This window comes from Limanda limanda, chromosome 21 (assembly GCF_963576545.1).
Source record: "Limanda limanda chromosome 21, fLimLim1.1, whole genome shotgun sequence".
In the NCBI taxonomy this organism is placed as follows: Eukaryota; Metazoa; Chordata; class Actinopteri; order Pleuronectiformes; family Pleuronectidae; genus Limanda; species Limanda limanda.
In genome coordinates, this window is record NC_083656.1 from 3,429,288 (window position 1) to 3,453,069 (window position 23,782).

The 23,782-nt window shown below is 44.5% G+C and overlaps 2 protein-coding genes across 2 annotated transcripts; both read right to left on the reverse strand.

The window, feature by feature from the left end:
* LOC133028355 (ATP-dependent RNA helicase DHX8-like) lies at window positions 1-11,519 on the reverse strand. The gene is made up of 23 exons (XM_061095550.1): window positions 11,399-11,519; window positions 11,167-11,252; window positions 11,028-11,094; window positions 10,852-10,931; window positions 9,664-9,770; window positions 9,164-9,556; window positions 7,085-7,229; window positions 6,695-6,886; window positions 6,525-6,612; window positions 6,327-6,424; window positions 6,018-6,165; window positions 4,899-5,080; window positions 4,126-4,320; window positions 3,847-4,032; window positions 3,098-3,308; window positions 2,785-2,966; window positions 2,468-2,608; window positions 2,191-2,346; window positions 1,961-2,098; window positions 1,641-1,769; window positions 1,312-1,508; window positions 1,006-1,185; window positions 1-639 (listed from the first exon to the last, which is right to left on the reverse strand). The coding sequence occupies exons 1-23, from the start codon at window positions 11,499-11,501 to the stop codon at window positions 420-422; spliced, it is 3,624 nt and encodes a 1,207-aa protein (XP_060951533.1). The 5' UTR covers window positions 11,502-11,519; the 3' UTR covers window positions 1-419.
* Window positions 11,520-12,391: 872 nt separating this feature from the next.
* On the reverse strand, window positions 12,392-20,972 carry LOC133028354 (ATP-dependent RNA helicase DHX8-like). The gene is given in 24 exon segments (XM_061095549.1): window positions 12,392-13,053; window positions 13,056-13,119; window positions 13,220-13,399; window positions 13,487-13,683; window positions 13,783-13,911; window positions 14,093-14,230; window positions 14,719-14,874; window positions 14,988-15,128; window positions 15,499-15,680; window positions 15,774-15,984; window positions 16,069-16,254; window positions 16,351-16,545; window positions 16,706-16,887; window positions 17,626-17,773; window positions 18,023-18,120; window positions 18,207-18,294; window positions 18,385-18,588; window positions 18,683-18,827; window positions 19,041-19,421; window positions 19,534-19,637; window positions 20,085-20,176; window positions 20,406-20,478; window positions 20,584-20,669; window positions 20,800-20,972. Coding segments are annotated over 24 exon segments (3,651 nt in total). The 5' UTR covers window positions 20,909-20,972; the 3' UTR covers window positions 12,392-12,891.
* Window positions 20,973-23,782: the final 2,810 nt, after the last annotated feature.

A 23,782-nucleotide genomic window follows, 5' to 3' on the forward strand; every position in this document is an offset into this window, starting at 1 on the left:
TGAGTCACATGTGTTTATTCCTCTTATTGCACGAAAATCAGCTGCTCGGGCTGTTTTAAGAAATGAGTTTACCGTAAATCGGGTTGAATAAGTTCTTCCTTGTGTGAAGCTCCGCCCCCTCTGACAGGCTTCATAACAATCCTTTCAGTGACTTGAGTAATGAGACGTGGCGGCGGATAAAAGTGCATCGAGTGTTTATCTGTGATGATGAAATACCTCCATGAGATTACAAATTGATAATAAGAAAATTAAATCAATAGAAAATGTGTTGACCAGGTCACGTGTCTTTAGTTAGGACCAAATACTGTAAAAACTTTTATACAGGTCAACAAAGCAAAATGAAAACATGAACTCAAAGTGTCTTTTTCAGCCGTTAACCGGCTCAGTCTGTTCCCAGCACGCCGCCGGGCGTTAGACCCTCAGCGGCGTCGGAAGGCGCGGGAGATCCTCCAGGCGTTGGGCTCCTCGTAGCGGTTGTACAGCGGCTCCAGCTTCTGCAGACGCTTCTGTCGGCTGAGGCGCGTGGGGTCGGCGACTCGGAAGAACGCCGGGGCGAACTCCACCAGCCAGCGCGGGTCGATGGTGGTCACCTCCCGCATGTACTCCTTAGTGGTCAGCACCAGCTCGTGATACACCAGCCTGAGGAGAGAGAGAGAGGACACAAAATACAGTTAGAGATCCATCATGATGGTTTTTAACTAATTAATTCAAACCAAACTTAACCAAAACCATCTTTAAGATAGGTTTCTTCAAAGTGCACTTTGACATTTTAGTTTCCAATCTGCTAACATGGAGGAGGAGAAGGGTTCATGACCTTTACTGCAGCAAATAACTGTATTTTACATTTTTCCTGAAGACTTGTGAGTTAATTAATTAATAAAAATTAAAGAAACACACACAACCATGCAAAAGAAAGTTTTACAGGTTTTAAATCATCATTCCAAAAAGACAACATTTCAACAGAGTCAGATGAGAATGTTCCGTGCTGCTCCAGTGAGGACTCACCACTCGGGCTGGCGGTTGAACAGCGTGCTGGACGGGTGCAGGTACACCACCTGCTGGTCGATCAGGGTGCGGTAGCCGTCCTGCGGGTGCTTCCTGGCCGAGTTCCTGAAGTAACCGCTGCAAATAGCTTTCTGGACCCGCATGGTGCTTTTCCCACAAGACACCACGTCCAGCATGTGCCTGCGAAATATTACATCTTATTCACACATGTTCAACTACACATATAAATAAGAAATCATGTACAGAGGAGGTTTTATTGAGGTAACACAGCGAGTTAATCGACTTAATGCCAGAGGATTACACCACCTGTCCATGATGCTCAGCATCTGCTTCCGGATGTCCTGAGCTCTCTTCAGAGAACGAGCCTGGATGAAGTTCTCGAAGCACCAGGGGTTGGAGAACTTGTTGTTCTTCCAGGAGTTGTAAACAGACAGCAGCGTGAGGTGGTCTCCCTCCGCCTGGAAGAACTTTGTCTTCCTCTGGTCGGCCTGCGCCTGTTTGTCCTACAGACCGAGGGGGGGGATGAGGTTTAGTTTTAGAGTCTGACGTGTGTTTAACAGAGTCGTAAAAACAACCACACGCACATGAATGTTGTAAAAGTAAATCTGATTTGACGAGGACTGATTTTTACGAACCTTTGGTCTGTAGAAGATGTTCTGCACCGACAGCATGGACACGATGGTGAGCATCTCCTCGCTGCACGCCAGATGCACGGACATGATCAACATCTTGCACAGCATCGGCTCCAGAGGGAACTCGGCCATCTGAAGCACAGACACAAGAGCGTGGGACGCCTTTAACATTTAATCAAAACCATAGATTTCCTTTTGAAGTGTTGAAGGATCTCCGGCGTCCGCCTCCGTCCTGACTCATGTATTTATTCATCTGATGTATATTTATCCACTTCATATTTCCTCCTGCAGGAAACCACAGAATAAAAAAAATCACTCCTCACCCTTCTGCCGAGCCTGGTGAGTAAACCTTCATCGTCCAGGGCGCCCAGAGTGTAGAGCTGCTCCATGGCTATGATCAGAGTCTCCATGGGAGGAGCGTCCATGAAGTCGAAGGCCATGAGGTCGTTGATACCCATGGCCTGTGGCGTTGAGTGAGGAGGAAAGAAACGTGATTACATGCTTCTAGCAGCTTCGTGAAAGACAGATTCATGTTTCCCTAAATCGACCTCACCTTCAGAGACAGCACGGTGCTGGCCAGACTGGTTCTCTGGATCTCCGGCACGTTGGTGGTCAGCATCTCGTCTCTGTAGGCTCTCTCTGTGTAGAGCCTGTAACATTTCCCCGGGCCCGTTCTGCCGGCTCGACCCGCCCGCTGCTTGGCCTGGGCCTGGAACCAGAAGAGAGTTCATCCACACATCAGATCACTTCCAAATGCTGCTTTTTCCAGGTGTTCAGTGTAGAATATAAACCAACTTCCTAATGATGAGGACTGCGTTAACTTCAATGACCTGTGAGATGGGAGTCACCAGCAGTTGGTCGATGCCGGTCTTGGAGTTGTACACGATCTGCTTGACGAAACCAGGATCGACCACGTAGTAGATTCCATCGATGGTCAGAGACGTCTCGGCGATATTAGTGGCAATGATGACCTGGTTGTAACCAAAAGGAATATAAGTGAGAGAGTTTTTAATTCAGCTACATTTGAATTCTATGAAATAAAAGACATTTGTAGTGATAAGTCTCACTAATTATTATACATAAAGTCGATACGTGTAATTTTAGCGATTATTAAACAGGATATAAAGAATTTGATCCAGCCTGATACCTTTCTGCTGCCTGGTGGTGCCGGGTCGAAGATTCTGGTCTGCATCTCGCTGGGCAGGGCCGAGTAAACGGGCAGAATAATCAGCTCAGGAACATTTGGCCCCAGCGACTTCATCCGCTCGTACAGGATCTCACAGGCCGTGTCGATCTCCTCCTGTCCCGTCAGAAACACCAGGACGTCACCTGAGCCACAGGAGAGAAAGAAAGGTTGTTCTAAACATCACAATGTTTCAAATAACTCAAAATATGTCTCTCGGAAAACAGCAAACTTAAATTCAACGTGGTTTAGGGAATCCAGTTTTCAGCAGACATACCTGGAGGCTCAGTTAAATGGATCTGCATGACGGTGATGAGACTGGCATCCAGGTAGTCCGTCTCAGGCTCTTTGCAGTAGAGAACCTCCACTGGGAAAGCTCTTCCCGGGATGGTGAAGATGGGAGCTTCGTAGAAATACTGGGAGAACTTGACGGCGTCCAGTGTAGCAGAGGAGACGATGAGCTTCAGGTCTTTGCGTTTCTGCATCGTCTGGAAGAGAAAGAGAGAGAGAGGGAGAAAGAGCGTTAGTACTTGAAAATGCTCCAATGTTCACTATCCTCATAATCATCAATATATAGTACACGGTTTGTAACTAGGGTTGCAAAGGGGCGGAAAGTTTCCGGTAAATTTCCGGACACTTTCCATGGGAAGTTTAGCGCGGGAATTTTGAAAAAAATAAAAATCCGCAAATTAAACGCTGAGCAATAAAAACATCATTCAAAACTCTATTTTAAAGATGTATGCATGAACATTTGCAAATACTGTGCAAAGACCTTTGTTAAGAATGACACAACGATGCAGAAGCATATAGTCAAGTGCCCAAAGTTTCCTCAGGGCTCAAATCAGCCTATGACACAACAAAATGTTTAAATTTATGTCTGTATATGACAAGGTAAATACAGTTAGTATAAATTACCCACAACATTTCCAGTTTATTCCCGTTAATTCCCATATATTCCCATGGAAAGTTTCCAACTTTGAATATTCCCGGAATTTTGCAACCCTATTTGTAACCGGGGTAACTCACCTTCTTGAGGAGGCCGAACAAGACGTCGGTGTGGATCGTCCTCTCGTGGGCTTCGTCCAGCATGATGAGTGAATACTGGCTCATGTCCGGGTCGACCAGACACTCCCTCTGCAGCATCCCGTGGGTCATGTACTTGATCACCGTCTCTGTGCTGGTGCAGTCCTCGAAACGAATGGTGTAACCCACCTAACATGATGGTACAGAAGAAAATGTGAGTCAAGCTGATTGAATTCTAATCTGAAACAGATGCTACAGAGGATAAAGTCCACGATCACGAACCTCTTGACCCAAACGGCAGCCGTACTCCTCAGAGACTCGCTTGGCCACCGACATGGCGGCGACTCGACGGGGCTGCGTGCAGCCGATCTTCCCCCGAGTGGTGTAGCCGACCTCTGCCAGGTACTGGGTGATCTGAGTGGTCTTACCGGAGCCAGTTTCTCCAACAACTATCAACATCTGGTTGTCGTGGACAGCCTGTCAGGAGAAAGGATGAATGAGTGAGACGTTAGAGGTACTGTTGATATTGGTGCCACTGGGTAGATGTGTAAGTTCAGGGTTCTTACACATTTGTACCAATGGATTTCCATGACTTTTCAACAACTTTAAACCAAATTTCCATGTTCAAACATTTTGTGAAATCTCGGTGTATACATGAGAACGTGACAAAATGTAGTATTTAAACTAGCAATGACAATTCTAAGGTACACAGTATACCTTACGCATACACTCTCATACTCACTCAGTTAGTTTGAGAGCTTATGCCTGCTTATATTTTGAGCGTATTTCTTTAAAAGCATATGAATTATTTAAAACTCAGCGTAAATGAACAACATGAAAATATGAACATAACAAATTTCCATGACCTTTCCAAAATGTTTGGGATTTTATTTTTTTCCAGGACTTTTCCAGGCCTGGAAATACACATTTTACAATTCCATGACTTTTCCAGGTTCTTCATGACCGGAGGAACCCTGTAAGTTGTATCGGTTCAGATATAGTTCAGCACCTTGGATACACATTTTAAATCAATAAATCGCTGAATACAATCTCACCTGAATGAGCTGCTCCTTGAGTTTGAAAATAGGTAAACTCTCTCTCTGCTGCAGGATGGAGAGCTCCGTCTTCTTGCCGTAGGAAACCTGGTTCCCACCGCAGGCGTAGCGTTTCCACGCCGGCACGTCGACAGGCATCACGCCGATTCCCCTCATGTTGGCGGCGATCTGCCTTCCTTCATCTTCACGGGAGAGAAACAGGGGGAGTCGAGAGACGTCAAGTTCCGGCGAGATCCATCTCAACCTCCTGCAATCTCCCATGAATTAAGATGAACTGCCACGATAATCAACTTCCCAACTAGATCTCTGTGTATTAAACCATGAGTCAGAGGTAGGAGTGACCAGCTGGAAGGAACTCGGAAAGCCTCCGATATCCCCCCGGGCTCCTGGGAGACAGAGTCCCAGTGCATTATGTCTGTGAGTGTGCAAGAATAAACTCATAGGGAAGCTAGATAAGCATCTCCAGCCGCGGCATGGTAACAGTGTCACAGTGTAATGGGCCTGGACTGACTCATTCGGTTCCTCGGATTTCAAAATCGCTGACACGACATTGATCGATTCGGTTTCATGATAATTTTCTGTTTGAAAGGAAATCACACCGTCAGTGTCTCATATTTAAAATCTACAGATTATTACACAGGGTTCATACACATTTTGACCAATGGATTTCCATGACTTTTCAATGACTTTAAACCAAAAGTCCATGACCAAACATTTAGTGAGATCTCGGTGTATACATGAAAAAGTGACAAAATGTAGTATTTATAACAATGAGAATTTCAAAGCATACAGTATACCTTAAATTGGCATAGTGCTGTTATCCCACCGAACATTTCAATTAGTATGAGAGCGTATGCCTCCTTATATTTTGAGCGTATTTCTTTTAAAAGCATATGAATTATTTAAAACTCAGCGTAAATGAACGACATGAATATGAATACAACAAATTTCCATGACTTCTCCAAAACTTTTGGGATTTCATTTTTTTCAAGCACTTTTCCAGGCCTGGATATAAACATTTAACAATTCCATGACTTTCCCAGGTTTTTCATGACCGTAGGAAACCCTGATTTCAGTATCTGTTGGATCATTCAAACAAGGTGGTGTGTAGTTGCTTACAGTCGGGCATGGGGTCGATCCAGTTCTTGTGGAGACCGGTGGGGATGCAATCCATCTCGGCTGCTCGAGCCGCCTGCTTCAGCTCCCGTCTCTCCTTGGACAGAGCGCCCTGCATCATGGCTGCTTGGGACAGGGAGCCGTCCGGATTCTAACGGACAAAATGAGGTCGGATATTGTTGTGAATGCAGAGAAACATTTGTCCAACTGCATCAGTATTTAAAGGGAGACTTTAAAATGTATATTATTATTATTATTATGAGCATACATGTACCAACACCACACACGACTTCCCGGAGTCTGGATATTTACCTTCACTATTTTGACTGGGCTCATGTTCAAGGTCCACTTTGTCTGTCCCTGAAGAAACGGTGGCTCCTCTTCAACCAGATCGATCTCTACGTCTTGATCTGTGACGGGAATCATCATCATTAATATTATTATTATTATTATAATGCAGTGAAACTTTTGATTTTTGAACAATCTTGTGAACAAAGTGTAGAGTTTTACCTTCATCCTCGTCTATCTTGGGAAGGATTCCCGTCTCCTCGTCAAATTCTGGGAACTCTTCTTTAGGAAGCACATTGGCTGCAATCATCTGAACAGGAGAACATTTACTAAACGGTTAAATAACTGAAGATATCACCATTAACAAAGTATTGAGTGGGTCTGATGAGCACCTGTTTAATCTCCCACTTCTCCAGGTCAGTGATCTTGGCGAGCCGCTTGTGGTCTGTGGGCTTGTCCTCCACTTCGATCAGATTGGCGTCTGTGGGGCGATCGGGATTCCTCATGGTTTCACTAGTCACTCCAGTGTCCAGGTTCCGTCTCCTGTTGGGATTCAGGTCCTCTCCCGTCTCCTGGTCAACATCCTGGACACAATAACCACAACAAGTGTTTTACTGCATCAGAAAAACATAGACAATGTAAGACAAGTTGTCATATATATATATATATATATTCCAGCACATCCTAATATTGTAATGACAATGAGAACCATCTTCTAAACTTTAAATCAACTGGAAACTTTGTCTGCAGTTGGAGATTGAAAGATGCTGCATTGGTCTCACCTTCATGCTCAAACTGGTTTTGCTTCCTGTGAAGGACAGAACCTTGACCTTCACCTTCTGGGCTCTGGTGACCACATCGGCCACGTTTGCAATACGTCCTTCTTTACGCAGCTCTGAGATGTGCACCAGGCCCTCCCAGCGTTTCCTGCAGACGATAAAAGGGACAATAAGGGCCACTCGTCTTCAGCGTTAGCGGCCTAACAGCATCATTGAAAGAATAAGGTAGGTAGGTAGGTAGGTAGGTAGGTAGGTAGGTAGGTAGGTAGGTAGGTAGGTAGGTAGGTAGGTAGGTAGGTAGGTAGGTAGGTAGGTAGGTAGGTAGGTAGGTAGGTAGGTAGGTAGGTAGGTAGGTAGGTAGGTAGGTAGGTAGGTAGGTAGGTAGGTAGGTAGGTAGGTAGGTAGGTAGGTAGGTAGGTAGGTAGGTAGGTAGGTAGGTAGGTAGGTAGGTAGGTAGGTAGGTAGGTAGGTAGGTAGGTAGGTAGGTAGGTAGGTAGGTAGGTAGGTAGGTAGGTAGGTAGGTAGGTAGGTAGGTAGGTAGGTAGGTAGGTAGGTAGGTAGGTAGGTAGGTAGGTAGGTAGGTAGGTAGGTAGGTAGGTAGGTAGGTAGGTAGGTAGGTAGGTAGGTAGGTAGGTAGGTAGGTAGGTAGGTAGGTAGGTAGGTAGGTAGGTAGGTAGGTAGGTAGGTAGGTAGGTAGGTAGGTAGGTAGGTAGGTAGGTAGGTAGGTAGGTAGGTAGGTAGGTAGGTAGGTAGGTAGGTAGGTAGGTAGGTAGGTAGGTAGGTAGGTAGGTAGGTAGGTAGGTAGGTAGGTAGGTAGGTAGGTAGGTAGGTAGGTAGGTAGGTAGGTAGGTAGGTAGGTAGGTAGGTAGGTAGGTAGGTAGGTAGGTAGGTAGGTAGGTAGGTAGGTAGGTAGGTAGGTAGGTAGGTAGGTAGGTAGGTAGGTAGGTAGGTAGGTAGGTAGGTAGGTAGGTAGGTAGGTAGGTAGGTAGGTAGGTAGGTAGGTAGGTAGGTAGGTAGGTAGGTAGGTAGGTAGGTAGGTAGGTAGGTAGGTAGGTAGGTAGGTAGGTAGGTAGGTAGGTAGGTAGGTAGGTAGGTAGGTAGGTAGGTAGGTAGGTAGGTAGGTAGGTAGGTAGGTAGGTAGGTAGGTAGGTAGGTAGGTAGGTAGGTAGGTAGGTAGGTAGGTAGGTAGGTAGGTAGGTAGGTAGGTAGGTAGGTAGGTAGGTAGGTAGGTAGGTAGGTAGGTAGGTAGGTAGGTAGGTAGGTAGGTAGGTAGGTAGGTAGGTAGGTAGGTAGGTAGGTAGGTAGGTAGGTAGGTAGGTAGGTAGGTAGGTAGGTAGGTAGGTAGGTAGGTAGGTAGGTAGGTAGGTAGGTAGGTAGGTAGGTAGATAGATAGATAGATAGATAGATAGATAGATAGATAGAGTACTTTATTCATCCCCGAAGGGAAATTAAGTCGTCATAGCAGCCGGTGTATTTGAATACAATAAAATACACTACAATAGAATAAAATAAAAAATATTGAGGTAGAAAGAATAAAAAAACAGAAACACAAGATAAATAGGTAGATAAGGTGCAAAAAAACAGAAACACAAGATAAATAGGTAGATAAGGTGCAGTGGCAAGATGATGGTAATAGTACTGATGATATGATGGTAATGTTATTGTTAGACAGTATATAAAAATAGTACAGTATATATATATATATCATGTATATAATATAACATAATATATATTTATATATGATAGTAATTATACCAATATAATAGCAGTATATAGTAATAATGGCAGCAACAGTATATATAATAATAATAGTAATATAATAATAATAATTATAACATGTACACATGTATAAATATGTGTATATAGACTTATATATACAAAGAATATACAGAGAGTAAATACCAATTAACAGGTAAAAATACCAATTAACAGGTAAATAAACTGAGATTTCACACGATTGATCCACAGAAATACAATTTAAATAAAGATAAAATGGAATCAATAAGGGTCGGGAAGCAGAAAGATAGGAATTCTGAAAAGTGAACCAAAAAATAATATTTTCTGTGAAGAGCCACGACTGACCTGAGACCCTCGAGCTGCACAAAACAACCAAACTGCATCAGGCTGCTAATTTTGCCGTTGTAGATGTCTCCCACCACAGGCTCGTCTGTCAGAGGCTTGTCCACGAGTCTGTTGTGCCAGCGTTCTTTCTCCATCTCCTCCTCCTTCTTCTGCTGCTTCTCCTTCTCCTCCCTCTCCTTCTCCTCCCTCTCCTTCTTCTCCTTCTCCTCCTGCTGCTGCTGCTGTTCCAATTCTTTCTCTTTAACTTTGTCTTTGTCTCTCTCCGGGGTCGGCGGATGGTCGCTCCAGCGAGACGGACGTTTCCTTTTCGGCTTGTGGTTTGTTTCTTCGACACGTTCTCTTGATCTGGATCGACTTCGCTTCTGTCCGGATTCTCTGTCAGCGTCTCGACCTCTGAGGGCAAATGAGAAAAGAAAGGGAACAGTTTATATTCTAAATGTTGACAGTGGTTATAAAGAATATATAACCTGGATTATCAATTGGTCTCTTGTTTAAATTACCTGCTGTCAGAGCTCGTCCCACACACATTGGGCATAAGCATCTCCAGCTCCTTCATGGCTGCTGCGGCCACCTGCTCATCGTCTCTATTGATGTGAACAGCAGGGGGCTAGTGGAAAAGAGAAAGTTAGAGACAACAGCAACAGAAACACTATAAACTACAATAGTCTCTCTATTCTATTCATTCCTAGGATGCACTTCAACCACACAGAGAAATAAAAGTTTCCACAAGCTTCCCAGACCCCCTGCTAACGTTTTTTTTTTCGATCGGAACCTCAGGAAATACTGGGGATGCATTTCAGTGCATTCACACCTGAAGGAATGTTACTATATCAGGTCTGAATATGGGCCAATTAACCAAAACTCAATCTACACGTCTTCGGCCTGTGGAAGGAAGGAGCAGCACCGAGAGAAAAGGCCCCAACACTCCTGATACTGCTGACCAGAGACTATGATGCAGCAGGAGTTCTTGACAAATAGTATTGAAGTTATCCTTCAAAATGTTTACCCTCATCCATGCTGCTAAAACCTTTATTTTGATGATGTTTTCCTAAACTTGACATCTATTGCGGTGGACTAGTGGCAGAAACTAGTGGCAGAAACTTGGACTATGGGCAGGAAAGGTCTCTGGTTCGTCTCTGGTTCGTCTCCACGGAGAAACAACAAAAAGACGAACCTGGATTGATCTGTCCAAAAATCCAAGAGGATTCTCCCTACCCTGTCTAGTGCCCCTGAGCAAGGCACCTTACTCCCCCAACATCTGCTCCCCGGGCGCCGTACATGGCTGCCCACTGCTCTGTGTGTCCTGCACCAGATGAGTTAAAAGCAGAGGTTAAATTTCCCTACAATTGCATGAGTGTGCTTGTGCATGTCTGTGCATGTGTTTGGGACAAATAAATGTATCTTAATCTTAACATCTGTCCGTCCTGGGAGACAGATCCTCACATGTGTCTCTGAGGTTTCTACATATTTTTACCTGTTAAAAGGGTTTTTAGTAGTTTGTCCTGACTGCTGGGGGTTAAGGACAGAGGATGTCTCACAATAAAGCCCTATGAGACAAATCGTGATCTGTGAATATGGGCTATACAAATGAAATGTGATTGATTGATTGATTGAACGCAACTGACACTGCTTTACTTTATGAGATCCACAGATCCACACGAGAACAGGAGAAGAAGAACTGTCCTCACCAGCCACATGGGATCATCAGGTTGACACAGAGCAGGATATCTGTCCTTCAGCTTGTCCTGCTCGCTGGGCGGCTTCACGTCTGGGGACAGAACACATCATGGAACAGCAGATCACACACCTGAGGAACTCACACTTCTTACTTCTCACTTCCAGCTTGAGACACAATGTTTCCTACCTTTGCTTGTGGAAGGCGAGGGTCGCATCGTGTTAATGAGTCGCAGCACGTTTCCAATGAGGGTGTCCTGGAGGAGGAGTCAGGTGAGTTAAGGGGGATAAACAAACATGTCAACAATGTAAACAACATTGACACTCACAGTGAAATCGGCTCCATTTTGTGTCAGAGCTGCTTTGAAGGCCTCGAACGTCCGGTGTGTCTCTGCGAGGCTGATGACGAACTCAGCTGCAAACACACACACACACAACAACAGGTGCTCAGCTAACACACAAGCTAATGCTACACACAGGTGATGCTAACCAGCCCCTTCACCTGCTGCTGCTGCTAGCATCGGGGAGCTAGCCTAGCTGCGTCACGCTACGTCACTTTACCTAGGTCCTTCTCGCTGATCTCCAGGTGGTTCTCCAGCTCCGTGCACACCTTCGACACCAGGGACAGATATTCCAGACGTTTGATTTCGTCTGAAGCAGCCATTTTTTTCCCCCTGCTTGTTTTGACTACAACCGGAAGTGCTTCTTCTTCTGCTTCTGAAGTTTGTGTGATACTGCGACAGGTTTCATTGCTGGTGATGCCGCTGCTGCCCCCTGCCGGTCCACAGGCAGACAACACTGGAGTAGTTTACACATGACAACAAAACTGTCATTTTTTTTAAACTTTAACTTCAGATTAATGAGATTTTAATGTTTTAATTATGTCAGATGATTTTACTTCACTCTTTACTATAATCTAATAATAATAATAAACTTTGTATGGCACCTTTCATACAAGAAATGCAGCTTAAAGTACTTTTCATAAAATGAAAACAAGTAAAAATGTAATTCAAACAAGAGGAGACTTTAAGTGAGACAAGAACATGTTCAAATTATTTGGTTTTGATACTTCAGCACCTTCTTAACTGTACTTTAATAAAACTTAGATGCTCTTATGAGCAACATGGTACTTTTAACGTTGTATTATTACTTTTACTGTATTCTATTGTATTGTATTTTATTGTATTCAAATATACAGACTGCTACGACGACTTAATTTCCCTTCGTGGATGAATAAAGTTATCTATCTATCTATCTATCTATCTTACTTAATCGAAAGTCCCGGTTTTCCCTCAATCATCTCTTGGACCAGTGTTAAACCAGACATGAGTAAAACAAGTTTCCATTACTCTGTAGAATGCACATTTTTTAATATCTTTATAAGCTTATATTTCTAAAGAGATTGAAATCTATTACTACCAGATAACGAGTATTCTGAGCAGCTGGGTTTTGGTAATTACATTAATTACATTTGGGTAAATAACAGCCAGAAAAATCTGTGAAATCTTTCTGTAAACACATTTCCATTTATTAAAGTTCACAAGAGAATCCAAGTGATTTAAAAAAAGGATTTAATGAGGACACATGTTCATAGTTCACTGGTGAGTATCTCTGATACACAAACAAGTGAGTGGAAAATCGTCCCTGTAATAACAAAATCTATCAAATATATACGTTCCATCCTTTTGGTCTGACTCCACTTCCGAAACATTAAGGACATTTGAGATTTGATCAGGTCCTGGTTTATACTAAACGTCCAATCACGTACAGCGTTAAAATAAATAGTCCATTGTTTGGGAGAATCTCCTCCAAGAAGATTCACCTTATTCCTGCTTTTCTGGTTTAGAGCTAGAACAAGTAAAGAGCTATGGCTTTTCTAAGATAATGACACAAACTGTGACACAGACTTGTTAATAACTGCCGTTTGTACAAATTCAAAAAGGAGGAGTGACTACACTGTTTAAAGTGGTGATGACGGAGACTTGAATCTACAGGATCTGATCACGTGACGCAGGACAAAGTACCGGTCGTCAGTATTCGTAACGTCACACGCATCAGCGGCGTCGGAAGGCGCGGGAGATCCTCCAGGCGTTGGGCTCCTCGTAGCGATTGTACAGAGGCTCCAGACGTTGCTGCTTCTTCTGCTTGCTGAGGCGCGTGGGGTCGGACACTTTGAAGAAGGCCGGAGAGAACTCCACCAGCCAGCGAGGGTCGATGGGTCGATGGTGGTCACCTCTCGCATGTACTCCTTGGTGGTCAACACCAACTCGTGGTAGACGACCCTGCGGAGAAGAATGACAGGACGTTAGAAGATCCATTTTACACAATAAAAAGAAAAGATGTATTTCCTCTGAGACTGAGATCAGTGAGGTGCTGTCGTACCACTCAGGCTGGCGGTTGAACAGAGCACTGGAGGGGTGAATGTACACGACTTGCTGGTCGATCAGCGTCCTGTAGCCCTCCTGAGGATCCTTTTTGGCCGCGTTCCTGAAGAAACCACTGCAGATGGCCTTCTGGACTCGCACGGTGGCTTTCCCACACGTCACCACGTCAAGCTTATGTCTGAGGAGAGGAGAGCGTGTTGGGTGTTCATGAGAAATCCACAAGGTTGTATTCAAACTGTCGTGTTCTATAATGACGCCATCCTACCGGTCCATGATGCCCAGCATCTGTTTGCGGATGTCCTGGGCTCGGCGCAGGGAGCGGGCCTGGATGAAGTTCTCGTAGCACCAGGGGTTGGAGAACTTGTTGTTCTTCCAGGAGTTGTAGACAGCCAGCAGAGTCAGGTGGTCTCCCTCAGCTTGGTGGAACTTTGCCTTCTTCTGGTCGGCCAGGGCTTGTTTGTCCTTTAAAAAAAAACAATTAGATATTTTTGACCTGGTCCTAAATTAGTTCTCTATCTGTATCCAGTCATGTCAAAGCTCTAAGTTTAGTGCTGAGCGTACCTTTGGTCGATAGAAGACATTCTGCACAGACAGCATGGACACGATGGTGAGCATCTCCTCACTGCAGCCCAGATGCACGGACATGATCAACATCTTACACAGCATCGGCTCCAGAGGGAACTCAGCCATCTAGAGGACAGGCGGAGAAAATGACAAATATAATTTGAGTTACATGAGAGGGAAGTGAAGGTCAGAGGTGAAGAGACGTTACCACATAATTCATTTATTCAAACTATAAACGTGATCCGATGTAAATTAACCACTTCATATTTTATCCTGAGGGGAAAAAACGAATGATTTCACTCCTCACCCTTCTGCCGAGTCTGGTGAGTAAACCTTCATCGTCCAGAGCTCCCAGAGTGTAGAGCTGCTCCATGGCTGTGATCAGAGTCTCCATGGGAGGAGCGTCCATGAAGTCGAAGGACAGGAGGTCATTGATGCCCATGGCCTGGTGGAGGAGACACAAACAGAGGAGATGCCAACGGATTTAAATTAAAGACATTTACCTTCAAGGCTAAGAAAGGTGTACATTTCCAATACATACACTTCAATTTAAATGCAGCTCACGTCTAATGGAGAATCTTTAATAAATATGGGACAGAGGGACACCAAGTGGTCGTGAACACTCTGTGATCTACAAATACAGACTCTTTTACAGAGTAACAGCGCCCCCTGCAGTCCTTCTTGGAGATAAAATCTGGTTTTTAATAACTTGTGAGTCTTTTTAACTGATCCAAAGTTCAGCTTCACTCTTCAACCCACTAGCGTAGATTCTGACAGTTGAAGCTGTGACTCTCAGTCACTTCTTCTCACAGGAGATCGAACCCACTTACAGAGAACTCTCTGATTTTTGCCATTTAAAAGGTAGAAGGGTATAAATGTTGCATCATGTTGACTTTGTGCAGGATCAGACAGGAGCCTGGCATGTTGGCTCACCTTCAGAGACAGCACCGTGCTGGCCAAGTTGGTTCTCTGGATCTCAGGCACGTTGGTGGTCAGCATCTCGTCTCTGTAGGCTCTCTCTGTGTAGAGCCTGTATGTTTTCCCTGGGCCAGTTCTGCCGGCCCGACCCGCCCTCTGCTTGGCCTGGGCCTATCAGGGTCAAGAGAAAACAGATATAAATCAACCGGACCTCGCTACTTTATTGTATTAATTGTTTAATATTGAATATTTGCAGTGTTGTGGTCATCTTTGAGATGTTGTACCTGCGAGATGGGAGTCACCACAAGTTGGTCGATTCCAGTCTTGGAGTTGTAGACTTTTTGCTTGACAAAGCCGGGGTCGACCACATAGTAAATCCCATCGATGGTCAGAGACGTCTCTGCGATGTTCGTGGCAATGACCACCTACAGGAAGTAAAGTGAAACAAATACACAAAGTTAGATATGTTCCTCTTGTTACCTATTTACCAGGTAGTTCTGAATAAAATGGATTTTTGTAAAAACTGAAGAAGCAAAGTCAATAACCCCAAAAAACATAAAATCTAAAGTCAGCTAAAGAGCTAATGCAATAAAAGGATAAACCATAAACAAAGAACACGGATTGAATACAAAGCAGAGAATAACATAAGATCTTAACCCAAGCCTGCTTCAAACGTCAAGACCATAATTGAATGCAGATACTGAATTGTGCCAGTTTATGTGAAGTACAAATTTGTAACAGGAACATATTTGATATATTTTCCATGCGTTTGAAAGAAACATTGAATGGAGGAACCTTTCTGCTGCCTGGTGGAGCCGGGTCGAAGATTCTGGTCTGCATCTCGCTGGGCAGAGCCGAGTAGACGGGAAGAATAATCAGCTCGGGCACATCCGGCCCCAGCGACTTCATCCGCTCGTACAGGATCTCACAGGCCGTGTCGATCTCCTCCTGTCCCGTCAGAAACACCAGGACGTCACCTGGACGAAGGAGACAGAGGATGATGATGTAAGAACACAACAGAGAAAGAGACACAGAGAGATTTGTGTGCTTTCAAGATTTTAAACTCGTACCTGGAGGCTCAGTTAAATGGATCTGCATGACGGTGATGAGACTGGCATCCAGGTAGTCTGTCTCCGGCTCTTTGGTGTAAAGCACCTCCACTGGATACGTTCTGCCGGGGATGGTGAAGATTGGCGCTTCGTAGAAATACTGAGAGAACTTCACAGCGTCCAGTGTAGCTGACGTCACGATCAGCTTCATGTCCGTGCGTTTCATAACAGTCTGAAAACAGAACGAGGACACTCAGCATCTCCTCAAAGTTTCCCTCAGAAGATGAATGTGTGAGCTTGTGCTCTTCTTCCTCACCTTCTTCAGGAGACCAAAGAGAACATCAGTGTGGATCGTCCTCTCGTGAGCTTCATCCAACATGATGATGGCGTACTGTCCCAGCTCGGAGTCGATCAAACACTCTCTCAGCAGCATACCGTCCGTCATGTACTTGATCACCGTCTCAGGGCTGGTGCAGTCCTCAAACCGGATGGTGTAACCCACCTAGGGAAACAAGACAGAAAGATTTAACACATGTTCACGGTATTGTGTTGTTTGAATCCACAGATTGACAAGGTGTCAGAGGGGCGGGTCACTCACCTCTTGTCCAAGACAACAACCATATTCCTCTGAGACTCTCTTTGCCACTGACATGGCGGCCACACGACGGGGCTGCGTGCAGCCAATCTTCCCGCGGGTGGTGTAACCGGCCTCGGCCAGGTACTGGGTGATCTGTGTGGTCTTACCGGATCCTGTCTCTCCGATCACAATCAGGATCTGGTTGTCATGAACAGCCTGAAGAGATTTACAGGAAGTTACAAACTGGTACTAGAACGGTTTTATCGTTGTTTACACTGAAATAAGAGAGAGATGGTTAAAAGGTAGAGCTGGACCAGAATCAGTTCATAACATCTGAATGTCTTCCTTTGGTTTTTGTTTCTAAGCGGTGACGAACCTGAATGAGCTGCTCCTTCAGCTTGTAGATGGGCAGACTCTCCCTCTGCTCCAGGATGGAGAGCGCGGTCTTCTTTCCATAAGAGGCCTTGTTGCCCCCGAAGGCGTGTTTCTTCCACTCGGGGATGTCGTTGGGCATCATGCCGATGCCTCTCATGTTGGCTGCAATCTGCCTGCCGTCGACTGTGAAGAGGAGTAAAAGAGATCATGATAATGAAGCGAAAACTCTGCTTACATTTACAACTCAACCTAAAAACCAACTGCCATTTCTGCGTGGTTATGGCAGGATATTGCCCACCCTGGGTTTAGACCACCTGGGGCAATTGGGGGGGTGTACTAGCACAGTGATCCATGGCAAAACTTCACCATCCGGCCAGATAGCAGGAAGCCAGATAACCATCTCCAGTACCAGCGAGCCTGAGGGTCACTGTCTCCCATCATGGAGGAAGCGTCATGACTCAGACTGGGCTGTGGTTTTAATTAAGCAGACCTCCTGGAGATGGTGCTTGACTAAATTAAATCCGATACTCGACGCTCAAGTGCAGTGTGGCCTAGGGGGTAGAGTGGGCGTTCTCTAACAAGAAGGTTGCCGGTTCAATCCCCACTCTTCCCCATCCTTAGCCGAAGTGTCCTTGGCAAGATACTGAACTCCCTTAAATGGCCCCTCATAAATGTTGAGTGTACTAAAAATGTAAGTCACTTTGGACAAAAGCGTCAGCTAAATGACATGTAATGTAATCAAGTGTCAAAAGCAAAGATTAAACTCTAGATATTTAGATAAAAACTGAGATAATTAACACGCTAATTTCAAGCTAGCAGATGATTTTAGGGCCAAACATTGGATTGATTTATCGTTCTTCCACAGCATCAACATCTGTGACTCAGAAATGACTTAATGTGCACATCTAATGGATTCCTCACCGTCTGGCAGTGGGTCCACCCAGTGTTTATTCAGCCCCATGGGGATGGAATCCATCTCGGCCTCACGCGCCGCCTGCTTCAGCTCTCGTCTCTCCTTCGCCAGAGCGCTCTGCATCATGGCGGCCTGGGACAGAGAGCCATCTGGATTCTGTGGACAGCAGAGGAGAAGGACGGGGGGGGTCACTTTGAGGTTGTGTATCATAAATGCTTTTTATGTCATTCTGTGTTTGTGCCGCATCCAGGTCATGTTGCTGACTATGTCCATCTGCTCACATTATAAAGTAAACACTGAAGAATTTGCTAAAGGTTGAAACAGTAAAATGTTAAATAAATCAGTTGTTTATTGAGCAACACACAGGATATGATGATACGTAGAACACATTTAGGTGAAACATACCTTGACGATCTTGACTGGGCTCATGTCCATGCTTTGTTTGGTGTGTCCCCTCAGGAATGGAGGTTCTTCTTCAACCAGCTCAATTTCCAAGTCTTCGTCTGAATGAGAGTAATCACAACTAGTCAGTCAGCAACCCACTCAGTCACTGTTCATCTGAATTCATGTTTCGATAAATGTCCCTTACCCTCCTCATCATCAACTTTAGGAAGGATCCCGGTCTCGTCGTCAAAATCAGGGAACTCTTCCTTGGACAGCACGTTGGCAGCGATCATCTGAGAGCAGACAACGAGGAAGAGTCAACGTTTTTCCTCCAAGAACTAAAACAGCTTCTTAACTCAAATCTATAGAGTTTGACAACCAACCTGTTTGATTTCCCACTTCTCTGGATCAGAGATTTTGGTGAGCCTCTTGCGCTCCAGGGTGTCGTCCTGCTCCATTTCAGGGACGTGACCCAGGTTCACGTTGACAGGCCGGTCTGGATTCCTCATGGAGATCTCGTCCCCGTCTGGTCCCACGTTCCTTCTCCTGTTGGGGTTCAGGTCCTCTCCGGTCTCCTGATCCACATCCTGACAAAGAAAGGAGGGGAAATTTAGAAAATTGGCGCGCTCACAAAGGAAGGAATAACTCTCTTTTATATTATTACTGGATTTTCTTTCTTACCTTCATACTGAGACTGGTCTTGGAGCCAGTGAAGGAGAGCACCTTGATTTTAACTCTCTGGCCTTTGCTGACGACATCAGCCACGTTGGCCACGCGTCCCTCTCGACGCAGCTCGGAGATGTGGACCAATCCCTCCCAGCGTTTCCTACACGACAAGCACACAACACAGTTGACATCACCACAATTTAAACAAAGTCCTGTTACTTAAAAGCTCCATGTGAAGGCCCTACAATCAAAGTCAAGGAGATGTGACATGATGCAGACCAGAACTGAGCTTTTTGTTTGTACCCAGAAGAAGATGTATATAAAATAACAACGGCGTAACCCTGAAGTTCGGTTAAAGTTGTATCTTACTGACCTTAAACCCTCGAGCTGAACAAAGCATCCAAACTGCATGATGCTGGTGATTTTGCCGTTGTAAATGTCCCCGACTGAAGGCTCTTCAGGTGGAGGGCGGTCCACGTGTTTGTCTTTCCAGTCTTGGTCTTTCTTGGGACTCGGTGAACGCTCGGTCCAGCGGGTGGATTTGTCTTTTCTTTTACCCTGATCTCTATCCCTGTCCCTCTCTCTGTGACGATCGCGATCAGTGGAGCGAGACCTGGACCCGGAGCGTGATCGAGACCGATGTCTTCTCTTCCTGTCTCTATCCCGATCTCGGTCTCCTCGGTCTCTGTCTCTATCTCTGTGTCGGTCTCTGTCTCGGCTGCGACTTCGGCTGCGGCGTCTGCTCTTCTCAGACCTAATGGAACAAGTGAGAAAATTACATAAAACAAAACTCCCATCTTAACAGCAGAGGACATATTGGTTGGGTTGGATAATATAGTCATGACACATGTCTTCAGTCATCTTACCGGCTCTTGCTGCTTTTTGAGTCTTCCCCACTGACACTGGGCATAAACATCTCCAGCTCTTTCATGGCAGCAGCTGCTACTTTATCATCATCTTCATCTACAATCTTGTGAAGGAGTAAAACAAACAAATGTCAGGAACAAAGCAGCATCATCCACCAGCTTCCAAATATTGTAAATGAGTGAGATTCTGACAGTTGAGTAGAACGAGTTTGAGGAATTGTTCCCAAGAGAAGATGATACTGGTACAGGAGGTGTAGGGATGCATTGTACTAATTCACACGTGTTGATATTTACTAAGTCTTGCTTATATATGATGAATATTGATTTATTCTTTTCTGTAGATACGAAGAGATGTAACTTATTCCTGTCTTTAAATATGATGAGCTGCAAGTGTCCTTTGGTGTTTTGAAAAGTTGCCATGCAATAAAGTGTATAATAATGAATACACTGCAGCACAAGTTTGCAACAAAGGGAACAGTCAGTGTAAATACATGTTTATTTATGTTTGTGCCATCCTAATAACATATAAATGCAGAGCTTCAGCCACATACCTTCATTCCCGGTTCGTTAGCTCGACAAAGTGCAGGAAACAACTCCTTCAGTCGATCCTTCTCTGTATTCGGCTTGACATACGCCTCAGACACTAGAGATGGAGGAAAATTCATGATTAGGAGTTTAGATGAGGAAGCAACAGATCATAGATGTGAAGCAATGGGACTAACAACAGACCAGGAGATATTACTCAGTATCTTGATGGAAATGAGTCCTGTCCCATTTCTATCATAGTTTAATAAAATACACCTCTAATTAGCAGATATACTTTTGAATCTTTCCCTTGACAACAGGTTTAATATTGAACTACATGAACTCACCTTTACTGGCCGGTGCCTTGGTCGGAGGTCGCATTGTCTGAATGAGCCTGAGCAAGTTACCGATGAGAGAATCCTGCGATAAACAAACCAGAAGAGGCAGATACAGGCTTTAGTTACCAGGCTGGGAGTTAGCTGCATGCTAGCTGTCGGCTAACAGAAGCTACAGATTCACACTCACCATGAACTCGGCCCCATTTGCGAGCAAAATCGCTTTGAATCCATCGAAACTCGGTTCCTTTTCCGCCAGGCTGATGACGAATTCAGCTACGAATAGAAGGACACGAGTTAAACCACAGAATGAAGGTTGAAAACAAAGATTTTTAAGCTAACTAGCATCGGAGGCTTGTTAGCTTGGGCTAGCTAGTTAGCCGAGATTTCTCGCCGGGACACGAACCTAAGTCTTTATCGCTGATTCCAAGATGGTTGTCGAGCTCCGTGCACACTTTGGACACCAGAGACAGATACTCGAGCTGCGAGAGCTCGTCCACGGATCCGTCCGCCATCCTCCACGCGTCTTGTTTATCGTCCAGCGAGGCTACACGACGACAGACATGTTGGATGCGGAGAGCGTCCACTTCCGCAAGTTAGCCGGAAGTGCGTCAGGGGTGGGCCTTTGTTGTTGTTTTTTGTTTTTTTGCCCCTCCCCACCGCACGATGGCGCTAACACGTTACTGTGCAGCTTGGCCTCAGTGTGTTTGTCCACGTGTTGCGTGTTTACCACAAACTGGAGGAAGAGGAAACTCAGTCTGGGTTGTTTACTGTCAAATATCAACTGGTTTTGACTGTGGGAGAAGAAATGTGCAAGTTTAAATGGGTTAGAATATGTTAAATATATTAAAACACCCATTTAACTCAGGGTTTGATGAGTGGAAGGTCACAGTTGGGGTTGTTAGGGTCACGGTTCAAATCCCCTCACACAGAACTGATGGAACTTGTTTTTAATATAATTATTAAATCATGAACTAATTTCTACTTTTAGACAATCAATGTTGTTAAATGCACCAAAACAGTTTAATTAGTTTCGTATGCAGATTGTAAGGCAATTAAATAGAAAGATAAATAGATAGAAAGATAGATAGATGGATAGATAGATAGATAGAAAGATAGATAGATAGATAGATAGACAGACAGACAGACAGACAGACAGACAGACAGACAGACAGACAGACAGACAGACAGACAGACAGACAGACAGACAGACAGACAGACAGACAGACAGACAGACAGACAGACAGACAGACAGACAGACAGACAGACAGACAGACAGACAGACAGACAGACAGACAGACAGATAGATAGATAGATAGATAGATAGATAGATTTATTGCAATAAACATTTAATGTATTAAAAACTGTACATACTCCCCTTAGTAAATTATACTTGGATGTAATGCATTACACAGACTGTTAACATGGGCCAGGGTTTTAAGATGTACAGGCAGTTTCAATTATAAAAACAATACAAAACTCCAAACAGCAAAGATTTTTCTCATAATTTGTTTGATAGTAAGTTACATACACACATAACTTTTGCACAAATGTATGACGGCAGTTCATAATTTATATTATTCACCTTGAGGAAAGCAGAAGAATGTGGAGACATAAATATTCTTTTATCACATCATCGGTTTTAAATCAAAACTACGAGTTCCCCGTAAAGCAACACAAAGATCCTCTTCTCCAGAAGAAGGTCACAGATGGAGTTCATGTAAATTGATCTTGTTTTGATATGGATTTCACCGTAGGCATGTTGATGAGAATCACTTTAGTCGAACTGGACAACCCCTCACAGTCGCTGTCCCACTTTACCTGAGCTCACCTGATATCAGTTTACCACACAGTGAAAATGTACACCCCCCCATACGTCTCTCCTTGTTAGGCTCCTTGTTTTATGAACTGAACGAGGCTTTGTTTAAACATTCACTGTACATTTTTTCGCAGCGTACAGATGGAAGTTTAATTTAATGCTTTATGTTTTATGTTCTGTGGGCCCACAGTGCAGATCTGACTACGGCCCCGGGGATGCACAGCAAAAAGTACAGTATGTCCACACTTGCCTTGTTGCCTAAATAATTTGTTACAGCGCGATAAATAATCTATGAACTCTGATGGGTTTTAGACGTATAAAAAAAGTATGTTGCTCACCCCAGTTGTGCTCAGATGTGGAATTAAGTGAATATGGTGAACAAAAATATCAATATTATTCTTTTGACAGCTTTTTGACAGTTGAAGGACTTATTCTGCAAGAATGGAAGCAGGTGCTGCAGCATTTTAAAGAACAAGATGATAATGAAAACAAACACACACAAAGGTAAAATACTCAGAAATCTAGGGCACGGGTCTGGTTGGTCTGGTGGTGCAGGTGTCCCACATAGAGAGACAGTTCATCATCCATTACATCGATCCTCCTGAGAGGAGCTGGAGGCCGGGTACACCCCGGACAGCTCAGCAGCGTCTCACAGGAGCAACACACACAATATGTGTTGAGACGTACACAAAGAAAACAACACAAACAAAGCAAGAACATGCAAACTCGACACACTCAGGCCTCAAACCTGGATTTGAACCGGGAACCTTCTTGTCAGTGCTATCCACTGCTCCACTGTGCCGCCCTTTGCTTCCCATATTCTCTCATGATTGTTTTGTCCTGTAAAATAAAAGTAAAAGTGTATCGTTCTCTTACTGGAAGCATGGGAATTGAACCTATAAACTGTGGCTTCTCTTGTGCCACCTTGAACTCTCAGAATGACTTTATCTGTGTTTCCTTCTGGGGCCAGAACACAGCGTGTCCCCCACATTCAGCCCTGATTCATGGCTCTGAACTCACCAACAGGTTTTTAACTTGTCTCGGGAGTGTTTTACCGAGGCAGAGGTGCGGACCAGTAAATCAAGACGCTGCATTGTACCACTTTGTATGGGTTCGTGTCTTTGTATAGTATTTTATAAGGTGTACAGTGTTTATGTTGGGGGATACGTGCAGGCAGGAGATGGGAGCCGTCCTCCCTCGTCCTGGGATCACCCTCCATAAACCTCCCAGCACATCCTGAACTCTCTGACCTGAAGTCCTTAGATTCAACCCTCATCACCCATCAGCCAACATTTATCTTATGGAGCAGGACGGAGCAAGAAAACTTTAACAAGTTCGTGCACGACCCTGCATAACATCTGTAACTTTAACGATTATGTCCGCACGTGTTATTCCGTGTTCTACAAGATGAGCTCTGATCCTCTATAAACTATGGAAATTATTTTTGCTTCGCTTTGCATTAATCATCGTCCCACGCGAGCTTCTTTAAAAGCATACGTCTTACATTTTTATGTCTTCCTACAGCTAGTTGTTGACTCTGTGGATTCTCTTCCATCCCAGGAGTTCACGG

Coding starts and splice junctions, on each gene's coding strand:
- LOC133028355 (XM_061095550.1), bottom strand. CDS start 11,501: ATGGCTGCTTCAGACGAAATCAAACGTCTGGAATATCTGTCCCTGGTG. Junction 6,166..6,326: donor GCCCAGTCAAAATAGTGAAG/GTAAATATCCAG, acceptor TTTGTCCGTTAG/AATCCGGACGGCTCCCTGTC. Junction 3,309..3,846: donor TGTTCGGCCTCCTCAAGAAG/GTGAGTTACCCC, acceptor TTTCTCTTCCAG/ACGATGCAGAAACGCAAAGA.